The sequence below is a fragment of the Solanum pennellii genome, chromosome 4 (genome assembly GCF_001406875.1).
Source record: "Solanum pennellii chromosome 4, SPENNV200".
NCBI lineage: Eukaryota > Viridiplantae > Streptophyta > Magnoliopsida > Solanales > Solanaceae > Solanum > Solanum pennellii.
Window position 1 is genome coordinate 1819977 of NC_028640.1, and position 13372 is coordinate 1833348.

The 13372-nt window shown below is 34.5% G+C and overlaps 1 protein-coding gene across 1 annotated transcript in view; it reads right to left on the reverse strand.

Moving 5' to 3' along the window:
* Nucleotides 1-13372, reverse strand: part of LOC107017849 (cleavage and polyadenylation specificity factor subunit 3-II) — a 23737-nt gene that overhangs the window by 6929 nt on the left and 3436 nt on the right. Inside the window, exons 5-13 of the mRNA XM_015218125.2 lie at nt 12583-12656; nt 9747-9883; nt 8735-8798; nt 7835-7900; nt 5822-5891; nt 4746-4850; nt 4392-4533; nt 3041-3140; nt 1888-2680 (exon numbers count right to left, since the gene is read on the reverse strand). Coding sequence (XP_015073611.2) covers nt 1888-2680; nt 3041-3140; nt 4392-4533; nt 4746-4850; nt 5822-5891; nt 7835-7900; nt 8735-8798; nt 9747-9883; nt 12583-12656 — 1551 coding nt within the window. The remainder of the gene's footprint in view (nt 1-1887; nt 2681-3040; nt 3141-4391; nt 4534-4745; nt 4851-5821; nt 5892-7834; nt 7901-8734; nt 8799-9746; nt 9884-12582; nt 12657-13372) is intronic.

Genomic DNA, 13372 nt, shown 5'->3' on the forward strand with positions numbered 1-13372 from the left:
GGGTGGGGAGCTGTGTCTGGCTACTGACAATTTTGTAGCAGCTTTGTACTGATAAAAAGACAGACAAAATAGGATAAGGGAGATTTTGCAAAATATTTTTATTTTTATTTTTTTCGAAGAAAAAAATATTTTTTAATATTTAATTTTTTATATGATATTTTTAAGATCATAAAATATGTACAAATTGAATATTTAATTTTTTATATGATATTTTTTTAAATTAAATATAGTCAAAAATAAATAGTATATTTTTCTGAAAAGATTTGATTAAGTGACTTCTTTACTTTAAAAATAAGGATAACTGTAATTTTTTTTAAAAAGAATTACTTTTTACAATCTATAACCAAATATATGTTATTTTATTATGCCATGTATATATTTTTTTTAACTTAAATTTAATGAAACAAAATATTCGTCAAAATTATAAGGACTTCGTAATTTAGGGATTATTAATCTTAATATTAGTTTTTCTAATTATAACTTTTACATTACATTATTTTCAAATCATACGATTCATTAATTATTTCATGATTATTATATCATCTTCTTGTTTAAAAAGATTAAAAAAAAGTCATTTGATAGTATAATTAGGATGTTGACCATGAATACAACAATGTTGAATAGAAATTCACAAACCTAAATGTGAAATTCAAAGTCAAATATCAACTTAATTAGGTTTTGTTATCAAATCTTGACCATGAATATGTATTTATCGTATAAAATACTATAGAGATTAAATGTTTCTAAGTTTTAAATATTCAAGATTTAATTAGATAAAAGGATTGTATTTGGTATTTTTTCGATACAATTTTTTATTTCTCTCGATAAATATGTGATTAACAAATGAATACATTATAAAGCCTCTAATAAATGAAATATTTGAATCATAAATTTTATTTTCAATCTATTAAATCAAATATTCATAAAAAAGATCTATCATAATTCACAACACATCATAATTATAAATTCAATATTAAAATTTCTACATTATATTTCTTACCTAATTTTATCTACAAAACACTTAAAAGAAGTGTTATCAATTTTAGAAAAAGGAAAAATAAATAAGACAAAATGAAAATTCAACTCCTAACCTTACATAGAGATGCACTGAATTTTCTGTTGTTGTAATATTATCTAGATAAGTGTACCAGTAACCATCTTATTATATGACACTTCGAACATGAATGCACACATATATTTAAGTATTTTTTGAAAAGAATATAACATTATTTCATGATCTAAGAACAGATCATGATTCACGCGAACACAAAAACCCCTCAACTATGTCACCATAAGCACAACCAACCAATGCTTGGACAGATCGAAAGAAATTACCTAACGTTTTTGCCTCTGCTAAAATCAAAATCTGAAAGACCGAAAGCACATGATATCCAACTCAATAAAAGAATACCAAAGTGCAGATTTGCTGCTAGTAACAAGTATATGAGAAGCATCAACAACTACCAACAAAAATCTCATCCTTTTACCAAAGAAGGAAATAAAAATTGTATACCAGAAAAAGCACTTAGCAAAGCTAAGTGTTGTAATGAGCATAAAACAGGCTATAGTCCCAAAGAGCTCAATATTTCTTGACTGCAAAAAATGTAGGCATCACATTAGCACTTGATACAGTCAAACTACAATTGATTTTTCTTAGGATACTTCTTCCCTCTTCTCATAAATCCCAAACGAATACTGCGCGATATGAGTATATGCTATAGTACTTGATACAGTCAACTACTCCAGATGCTGTAATTATCAAGCATTGACTATGCGATGATTCTTGACATTTCATAACAGAATAAACTGAATTATGTCTCCTCTACGAACCCTCATCAGAACACATCTTTTTCAAATTCTAAATGAGCACGAGCAGTTAAACTTAACGAGTCTTCAACTCCAAATTCTTCATGCTTGAGATGACCCTCCAAGCAAGTTTCTCATCTTCCATTGACCACGTGCAGCAAAAGTTTACTGCTTCAGATGTGCTATCAGGATTAACATGTATTCTATGAGGACACTTCTCCTTCAGACAGGGAGAGACAGTGAATGACTGTATCTGGAGACGGTCTCCATCATTCAGAATGGTTACATCTTGAAAACCATTTGAAAGTTTTGTGTATAATAAATGCAGCAAGGAGCATTTATCAAGCACAGGATGCATATCTTCTCCTGGCGACAAAGCTACGTTTTTAGGTTCATCAGGGACACACACTGGACAACAGTAAGCAACCTGAACTTTATGATTTTCTGCTTCTAAGATGTCCATTAACTCATTCTGGTGTACAATTTTTGGGTGCTGGTCTTTCTGCATAATGACTGCCCCTTCAGCTACTCTGTCATCACATACTTGTACACAAGACTCAGCTCTCTCATTAAGAATGAAACCAGTGTCTGCTCTTGAAATTGTTTTTAGAAACTTGAAATTTGGGCTCAAAGAACTTTGGAGAAATGATTTGGATGCCTCAGCTTTAATATAATGAGTTGTTTCAATGCGCTGAGACTCGTTATTTGCAGGATAGTAGCATGGGATCCTAAGATCTGATTCAATTCTCTCTTTGAGCGATGCCATCTTGGGCTTTTCCCCATGTACAAGTATTACATTTTTGGGTGACAGAAATCTGATCAGATCCATGATTCCCTTGGAATCAGTATGTGGACTAAAAGACAGCTGATGAATCTGGCAAAAATCCAAGAAACAGATAAACTTAATAGTTAGAAAGATCAAAGCTAAATAACCAAAAAAAATTAGAAACTGAAAATGTTTCTATATATCATCCATAATTTCAAGTTATGATATCCAAAGTAGAAAAATCTAAAACAGAGAAACAAAGACAATATTGTACAGAAAGAAAAATGACAGGAACCCTCACATTTAACTCTTAACAATGATCATTACCAGACATTTCAACAGTTGTTTGAAGAGTCATTCGAGTAAAAATATCATCATTGTAGTGGAGCGTATGATTAGATAGAGATACAAAAGAGCTAGTATGTGATGGAATTAAACAAATTTAAGAGGATACAAGAATAGAAATACCTGGCAGCGCACATCAATCTGGGTGCTTTTATCAACATCTATTCTGGCAGGAGGTTTAGCTCTCATCAACTTGTGCCCTACTGTCTCAGCCAAACAATATCTGAAAAATAGGATTCGAAGGATAGTAGGAACATAAATGTAGGTAAAATGGTGACAAAGAAGGCGGAATAGGAAGCCAGATAGTCCTAATGGTGATAAAGAACAATAATCCTTATGACTAAACATATAAATAGAGAAATGACAGTTTTAAGTTCTTTCTCTGAGGCAATAGCCGAAAAATTAATTGATGAAGATAGCATACAATTGTTCTTTATGATGTGCTCAACTGAGTTTTAAAGGGTAAAGAACACAATCAGAGTAGGAAGTATTTAAAATGGAATCTAGCTGACCTTAAAGCTCCTATATGTAAAAGTTTATAGGGAAGAAGGAAAGGAACATGAGACGGGTAACACCGAAAGATAAAAACACATAAACAAGAAATGAGCATTACGAATGAAATATTTACATCCCTATTTATGAGTTTCAATTTTCTCATTCCCAAGGGAATTGCAAAAAGTCAAACCCCGAGCTTCGTTTTCTAATCTGACTTCCCACTTTCTCCTGGTAGTAAAGATACCACCAAGTGCTTAGGTCCAGCGATGCAGGAAAGAATGACTGAATATATTCACTTATGAAATGAAACAACTCTTGACAATCATCAGTTGATGCTAAGAGCAGTATCGATCATCTCGACCAAGAAAGAATGTATATTGAGACATTAGATCCAAAGAAAATTTTGTTGCACCTCGCAAAATTGATGGAAGTCAGTTCTCATGATTTTACGCTCTCAATAGCATTTTGGTAATGCTGACAACGTGTAAAGATAAACTACAAGTTTTTCTGCAAGAGTTTCAGATTAAAGAAGCAAAAGAGAATGCAAATATTTGACAAATATTTTGAAGCAGCTTACTCAATCCAGGCAAAGGTGGATGCAGATTTTGTATAACATGGGTGCACCACGTGGGCGCACCACAAAAGAAAGGAGGAAAAAAGGAAGTATTAGGGGGGGAATTGATCCTTGTTCCTCTGGGTAAATAACCAAGTGTTCAATGAAGTGCACCATTTGACTTCTTTGGAGCATGAGACCCAGCACATAATATTAGATCTATTCTAAAAGAATATGTATATATAATATTAGTTTGCCCGAGAGACCATGGGTTCACGTGCACCACAAATTGGGCTATAAATCCGTCCCTGAACCCAGACCTCTTTTATTAAAAGACAAAGGCAAGGATGTATCATTAACATTTGTAAATGCATTTCTTTTTGTCTCATGACAAGATATTAAATAAAAGTGAATTAAAGGTGGTACCCTGGTAGAACTATCAGGTTCTGTTCGCACGGAGCCCATTGCTTGAAAACTTCAAGTGAAAATCCACCACTTAACATGCCGGGAGTAGCAAACAAAACACAAGGTCCAGGAGCATTTATCATGGAACGTTCAAAACTGTGGACTACAAAGTACAAGCATCAGATAATGTAATATGAGCATATCATTATGTATGATCTTAATCATGCACTTTTTCCAGATCAATCTTAACTTTCACTTGAACTACTAAAGAATACAGAGAGGAATATCGCGGAACAAGAAAGTTTGGTGATCCCTGTTACTGTTTTAGTATTTCTACAATTTACTAAAGCTTGCAATGAGTGATAGAGGAAGCACCATTTTTGAAGTCAAATGCATTGCGTGTTGCGGAAAGGTTTTTCACCTTTTGGCTGGCCCAGTTTATGAGAACTTTATAGTACATATTAGCTTGTATGGTCAAACCTGAAAGATTAGTAGTTCAGGATTAAGAATAGGGCATCAAACTACCAAAAAAACATTACGTAAATCCAAAATGTTTGCAGAATTTTTGTACCACGAAAAAGATTAATTAAGAGAACTAATGACAACCTAGTGTAAGAAATACGTAAAATATTTATTCAAGACTAAACTATTGAAGTTTTAATCTCCTGGAATGTTAGGGGGTTATATGGGAGAAGTAAGAGGGAGTTAGTGAGAAAGCTTCTTCAACAGTGAGGAGCTGATGTCTTTGTGTTGGTAGAAACAAAACTTGATGGTCAGATAGACAATGTTATTTAGAGAATCTGGCACAATAGATGGATGGGAAAAATCCAAAAGGAGGCTCAGGGGAGCAGTGGGGGAATCCTAATTCTTTGGGATAAAAGAATCTGGAATGGGAAGACGGTGGTGGATGGCAACCAATGCATAACAGGCAAGTTCACCAGTTTACATGATAACTAGAGCTGGCATTTAACTGGTGTGTGTGTGCTGACTGCAATAGAGTGACAAGGAGGACACTCTGGCAAGAGTTGATCAATGTGAGGAGCACTTGTCTTGGGCCATGGATAGTATGTGGTGACTTTAATGACACTAGAGATGGTAACAAAGGTATGCAACACTATCTTAGGTATCTCCAGTAAATCTAAGTAGATTATCCTAAAAGGTATACCTTCTACCGAGTAATAACTATTTTTCACGTACACGGGAAGGCTTATTCTTTTAGTTTTTAAATATAACATAAAATTGCTTGGCATGTTATAGTGCAGACAGCTTGATAGCTCCAACAACACTTAATAAATCACATAAAGTTACAGAGATATGTGTGCACTTGCAGAATTCCAGTTCTGATTCTAATTCTTCTAATCTGATCAAGGAAGGATCAAGATTTCAACAAAGAAATATCACATAACTGCAATGACCAAAGGAATTATGCAAGGAAATCAAGGGAGAAGAACCTGCGGAAAAATAAATAGGAACTTTAAGATTCATCCGCTCCCAATAGTCATCCAATAACATACAGAGTTCCTGTTTGGAGAAGTATAGTTCACCAATAAAACAAATATTTGTGTTATAATATCTTACAGTACAGAAGAAGAGAAAATTGTAAGAAGCAGCACGAACATAAAGAAAAACATCAAAACTAAGACTGAGGAAAGCCCATGTTTATCAGTTATATAATTCGGCAACTTATACCACACATGTATAGATCATTAGCAGTGATAAGTGTGAGATATAGAGAACCTCTAGACTTAGAAAACTCATAATTTTCCTTATTTATTTATTATTAGAGTGAAACGAGCGCAGATAGAGTGGAATAGATATAGAGGATTCATACTCACTGACCACAAGTTTGGAATCGAGGTACAAGTTGATTGATTGAAATATGTAAACCATGACTTGTACATAGGCACTATCAGATGTGGGTGCTCTCGTTGGAGAGAGTTGGACTTCCAAATAAATACAAGCCTGACGGAAGCTCTGGTAGCATTGATGTCTTAGTTTCTCATAATCAAATATTTGAAACCAAATTGACAGCCAGCTCAGAGAGTCACATGCATAACTTACTAGAGTTTGGACTAGTTGACCACATTCTTCATGGAATGTCTGGAAACGAAAATACTGATTAGAAGTTTAGGACCATTGATTAACATTTAACTCTTCAGTAATGTTATGTTCACTTACCCCCACCCTCCCTTGAATTATTTGTCATTATAGAAGACCTAAAGCTAAAGTATGTCCTAAATCTAGGCATTTAAAAAGCTAGAGTTAGCACCCCAAGGTGAAACCTAGTGGTCAATGAAGTGGATTGAGCACATGAAGTCTCAAGTTCAAATTATAGTAGAAACGAAAGACTAGGTGTGACTTCTACACGTATGTTCTAGCCTCGATAGACAAAGTTACTGGGTACATGTTGTTGGTGAGTGATAGGTAGAGGTGGGCATAAATACCGATAGACCAGACCTAACTAATTTGGCTCTTTGGTTTCGGCTTCTTCTTTTTTTCAAAGGTTTGGTCCTTTGATTCGGTGTTCCATTTAAGGGTCGTGATTCTTCGGTGCACCGAAGAACGAAACTTTTATTAATAAAAGCTTTATTAAAATATTTTAAAATTAGCAAAAACCAAAAAACAAGTTATCTAATTTCCAGACAGAATCTCGCTCGTCAATTCCAATGAAATGTTTCCTATTTTTCCATAATTATTCATTAAAAGGATCGGTTATCCATATGTGCCAACTTTTATGCGTTAAATTTGTTTCACAACTCAAATTTTAATTTTCTCTATTATGTAAAAAGAAAATACAATTGTGCAATACTAAATCACTAATTATTATAGAATCTTATCATAATTGACTAGTTAACATTTATTGGCAATTAAATGCAAGTAGTATATATGGTATAATTAAAGTACAATAGTGGTATAATTAGTATTATATATGTTATAATATCAACATAATAGTGGTACAATTAGTACTATATGTGGTATAATTCTAATATAATAGTGGATAATCTAGTATTATACATCGTATAATTCTAGTATAATAGTGGTATAGTTAGTATTACATATGGTATAATTCCAGTATAATTTTGGTCTAATTAGTAATTTAGTACCATATATTGGTATAATTATAGTATTAACGTTATATTTATTTTGGTTTGGTCCTTATTTTGTTTTACTCATTTGCGTCGAGAAAACGTTTCAGAAGACCAAATTGAACAAACTTCGAAAAAACTGAACTAAATTGGTTCGGTGTTTGTTGCACATGTTTCCATAACCAAGCAACCGAATCGAAGTTTGATAAGATTGAACTGAAGAACCGAACACCCACCCCTATTGATAAGTATTGATAAGTATCCCGTAGAATTAGTCGAGATACGCGCAAGCTAGCCCAGACACCACAGTTATCAAAAAGAAAAAAGTAAAAAAAAATAGACTTGATTTATAATGTAGCCAAAATAAAGAATAAAAACCTGAGCTCTTCCAAGAGCAAATGCAGGGATGAGCACCTTTCCTCCGCTATCAACACATTTGTGAATCTAAAAAATTATCAATTTTTGGTATTAAAGCAAGAGTAAATAAAAACGAATTCAATAATACAATAAAGCAAATTGAATGGATAATATCAAGAAAAGAATCACAAATATTTTAGAAATAAAGGACTCTTAATAATAGAGAATGGCAATAAATACAATGTTTTAGACAAAAACCCTCCAATTACGAAAGAGAGCAAGGTGAGCAGAAAAAATATACAACTGAAAGAGATTATGCCTAATTGCCGTAATTGATGAAGTGCAGTAAACAAAGAAAACAAAGTGCACATGCATACATCTTTTAATTTGCAAGTCTTACACAAAACACAAATTCCCTTCGGTAGAGATTTGTTCAGTGTTAGAAATCAATCATCAATCAAGGGGTACAGATAAAAGAAAATGCAATGCAGCCTCTTTCCCTACCACCTTTTAAGAGACACTTGGACAATAACTATGATTTGACAATTCACAAGCAAAATATCGTTTTAGGTATGGAGTACAGCACTCAGATTGTATTCACAACTTTTAAATCACTGTGAGTCTATGAGCACACCATGCAAACTATTTTATATACTTCTGCGAATCACATTACTCGCTTTTGACTTTGTTAGAAGAGTCAAGGCTTCAGAACTAGACTAGGGGCCTTATACCAATCAACATTAGTCATTGACATCGGGATATAAAACATAGCACCCAGGACAAGGATATTCAGACAAGACCCTTACAAGCACTCACAAGCATATTCTGTCACAGCAATGTGCTATAAGCAGAAATCATAAGAAAAACATATGCAGGATAGCGAAAAAAAAGCACTCTTTCTAGTAGCCAAAAGTATCATACTGCTTCAAGAAACTCCCTCTCCCGAACATATTTGGAATCGCGGATGGTGGTAGCATAAGTTGACCTGTAAGAACAAAATTATGAGTAGAGATCTTGGCAGCAAAAAATATCATTTTTCAAGCCAAGATAATGCCATTAAATTTATTTATCAGGATATCGCCAAATTTTGAATCAAAAGTGATTATTGTAACTTGTTGAAGAGGCTAGAAGAAGGAAAGAACACTAATACGATACCACCAACATGGATAAGACATGGAAAAGGAGGATATTACATCAAGTTCATACCACTAAACACTGCAAAGTTCCAGTCAAACCAATTAGCAGGAGACATAAATTTTGGCAAGAACTAACATATGATTTTGGTGCTAGTCGTCTAACATTGTTAGTTTACAGCCATACACAAAAACTACATGCTAATTCTCAATATTTCATCAAATCTTGAATCATATTTTTTCTCAAGTGCAAACTATTTTTTGAGCAAAGCCTAGCCAAAAGAGCATCGAAATCAGGAAAGAAATGGATTTTAGGCCTAACTCAATTTCAAAAGCTAGCTCAAAAGGTGAGGATTGTCAAGTCCATACAAGGAGTCCAATCCCCGGTCTCACAACCAATGTGTACTCAACACCCCTTGCACACAAAGAGTTGACAATATAAGATGGGGCCCAACGTCGGGTAAACAATGATTTGGGAAGGGTATGGCTCTATAGCATAATAAAGAAATGGACATTGAAGCTAACTTAACCTCAAAAGCTAGATCAAGGGGTGAGGATTGTCGCCAACTATATAAGGAGTCGAATTTCCATTCCCGCAACTGATGTGGGACTCAGAAGTCATCAATCCACTTGAAATACATAAAATCGTGAAATAAAAAAGGAACTGGAAAAATGATCATCAATATTGATTTATACTAAATATTTGACCAAGATTGTTTACCATAATGTTCTTTCGACAGGTACAACCATGATGTATATGCAGGTGATTTTCTAGATGGTATCCAGTATCCACTACTTACTCTGTTATGACAAGGTCCAGCTGCAGCCGGTCAATTTGAGCAGCTCCAAGATGTCTATCAGCCGTCATATTATAATCTCCAGTGTATACCATAGCAGCATCGCCCACTTTAGCATAAAACATTGCAGCACCAAGAACCTAGACATAGAGTTTTGATATTCACAACACTATATTGATTGACCTTTCATGCATGATTTACAGCTGGATGAAAAAATTCTGGCTATATTTTTTTTGTGTATAATAATAGAAGGGAGTTGAGTGAAAATTCACAAGAAGGAATGTATAAGAAGATTTCAATCAAAGATATCTAAAATATTTGACAAGACAGCTCGTTCAGAACATCATGAATTAATAGGGATAAACACAAATTTCTTTTCCAATTCATCAATCCAGAATTTTAATTTACTCCATGTTTTTCTTCCACATTTGCTGGTGATTTAAATGTCTTTCACATGAGATCACCCATGACATGTGCCATATTACGGGGAAATAAAGGAAGGTAGACAACAGCAATATAGAGAAGGACAATATGTGCATATATGTTAAGCTCAGATCTATAATTTGCATTGCATGACTTTGTCTCCAAGAATGAACTTGCAGCTAGCACTAGCAATCAGGTTATCTTTAGTGCTTTTATTTTTCCGCAAGTCAGTATGCCAATGTAGTGGGGAAATTCTATATATATATATGAGTATATACACAAGTAGTGTGGTGTCAAAACTTCCTGATTGATCAATTGGTTTCTGCTAGTATTTTTTTTTTATTACATGAAAACCCGCAGCCACTACCCTTAGGGAGCGTACAGGGTAAAACCCCCGCTCCTATGCAATAGCTCGCAGACTACATAGGAGAGATGATCCGAACTAGGCAAGTCTGGTGCCACGAGCTCGAACAGCAGGCAAACCTCTTGCTTTCGTTGGCAAGGGGTTTCAAACTTGAGACCTCCAACATGGAAGTCCCAAGTCCAAACACTGGGCCACCCCGAAGGATGGGTTCTGCTGGTAGTATATTTCGCAATATCACTTTCATAAGTAGCATTTTTTTATCATTGGTGGTAGACATATTATGAATTAGCTGTTTTTTTTTCTCTCTCCTATTTTCATTGTTTAAGACATTGGATTTTCACGGCTGTTATTTTCTTTTTGTTTTGTGATACTGCTGTGTTGCTGCTTTTATGGAGGAACTTCCAAATGTAACAAAAAATTGTTCTCACTCAAGTTGGAGAAACTGAGCCAGGAAAGAAAAAGACAAACATACACAGCTCTGCTTATTGACATGGAGTATATATAGCTGCTTGTAACTTCCAAATTAAAGAAAGAACACAGAAAATCTAGTGCGCTTCACACAGCTATCGAGTAAATTAGCTATATCCAGAAGCACTAACACAAGATCGTGTATGTGTGTGATAGAAGAGGAGGTTAGAAGAGTCAATCAACAATCTGCATATGCTTCAGAAATGTAGGTCAGTTGGAAAGGGAATAATCAATTCTAAGAAGATGAAATATGAAATACGCGCCATGAAAATAGCCAGTTTAAACTTGAGAACACTTTCAGATCGGACCAACCTAAAGGAGAAGAATCAGTTGCGATAGATATGACTCTCTTAATCTTCATTTTCCGTTCCTTAAAAATTTGAAAAGATGCCCTCCAATTCATAATCCTTTTCTAACATTGAGTCCATTTGTATGGGCTTATAACTTATGACTTGTAAGTAAAAAGTTATAACTTTAAGTTAGAAATCTTTACCCATAACTTTTGGCTTATTTTTGTTATTTTAGCTTAAAAACAAGAGCTTAAATCACTATTTTAACCCAAAACCTCGGGGCGGGGCGTAACAAAAACGTTCAAGAGTGCAAATGAAAAGTCTAGATTCATAGGAAGGACAGCCTAGACTGGGGCATAAGCCCCGAGAATGAAAGTGTGATTCCTGGGCGATAAATTTGTTTTTTAGTATCTTAAAAGTATTTAATCATATTTTTATTGGGGTAGTGATTTTTATACTTAATGTTATCATGTTTTCATGTTGTAGAGATTTTTTCAAACAACAAAACACCCAGTGTTATCCCGCAAGTGGGGTCTAGGAAGGATAGAATGTAGGCAAACCTTATTGCTACCTCATGGAGGGTAGTGAGGCTATTTCCAATAATAGTCTCTCTTCCTCTCATTGAAAATGACACTGCCAAAAATAATATTCTAGACAGTCATGCCTGAAATTGATAGGATAGAGATTCCGTAACACTATGTTCTTACGCAACTTTATCCATTTTTTGTCATTGCTCTTACACTTTTAACCGGTGCAAATATTAGTTGAGAATGGAAGGACTAGTAGAAGAGAAGTAGAGATCAATGATGAAATGGATGATGATTTTATTTTAAAGATCTCGAATATTATCATTTTTGTGTTGATACCTTTATAAAATAATAAGAATAATATTTTTTTCTATATAAGCAGCGATTTATTGAATTTATTGGCAGAGTTATTGAAATTTTTACATTTTCTTATTTTCATAGTAATAAAATTATAAAATTAAAGATACATGAGATATGCCCCGTAGATCCATGGGAATTACCCCCATATTTCGGGACTTACACCTCACCCATGCTACATAAAATGTCAGGCTCATGCCCCCACCTTTTAAAAAACTGCCTAAAATAAGTCAATCTAAACAAACTCATTATCGTTAATTAAGTTGATGTGGCTTTTGTCATCATTAATTGATGTTCCCTTTTTCCCGTAAGAGTGAAAAGAAAACCTACAGGTCAATCTGCTTGATACCGATGAATGCAAGTGAAAAAGTTATTGGAGTGTTTGTGCAAATGAATAGTTTAAACCATACATGTCCAGCATAGTATGCTCGAATTTGAAGGTCTCGATCAACCAGCACAGTCTGCTTCAAGTCCACTGCAGTAACTGCAAACCGATTGCAAAAGTTAAATAACACATCAATTTGGAGATGAATAAGAGAAAAGATGCAGAAAATATCATTAGAGGGCAGCATGTGTGCTAACTTATATAATAGCTGCATTTTGTTAGATTGATAGAATTCACTTCACTCATCAATCCAATCTTGCATGTGCATTAAATTAATATTGCTCAATCTAGGAGTTCAATCAGCAATCTCTTGGAATCTAGCTTCTCTTGCCAACTTTTAGAAGTCTAGCTTTTTGTTTGGCGATTTCATAAAACACCTGTACTTCAACGAGAACCGTCTGGTCTCCCTTTGTTTTGTTTCCACAGTATAACTTTACCATGAGGCATTGGCAAGATCTATAACGGATCCCTATGATCTGGGTGTGTCTAAATGGCTCAATGTGTGAATTCTGAGTTGTAGGTAGACATGTAATAAGCTCAATAGTATTGAATGGTCTCGACAGTGGGCTTCTGGAGGCAGCAGAACAAGCCACTGTTACTGCTATATGATCCATTGATGTCAGCCGTAACACATTTAACATATTTATCATACTAGACTGATAACTAGTGAAACCACAATAGAAAGCTCGTGCAGTTAACCTATGAGTCAGAGAAGGCAACTATTAGAACCATTGAACCACACTAATGGTGTCAACTGTCAAGAGCCTGCAGCAGCCGATTTAATTGGGGGGTGGGCGGGTTGGGGGGGGGGGGAG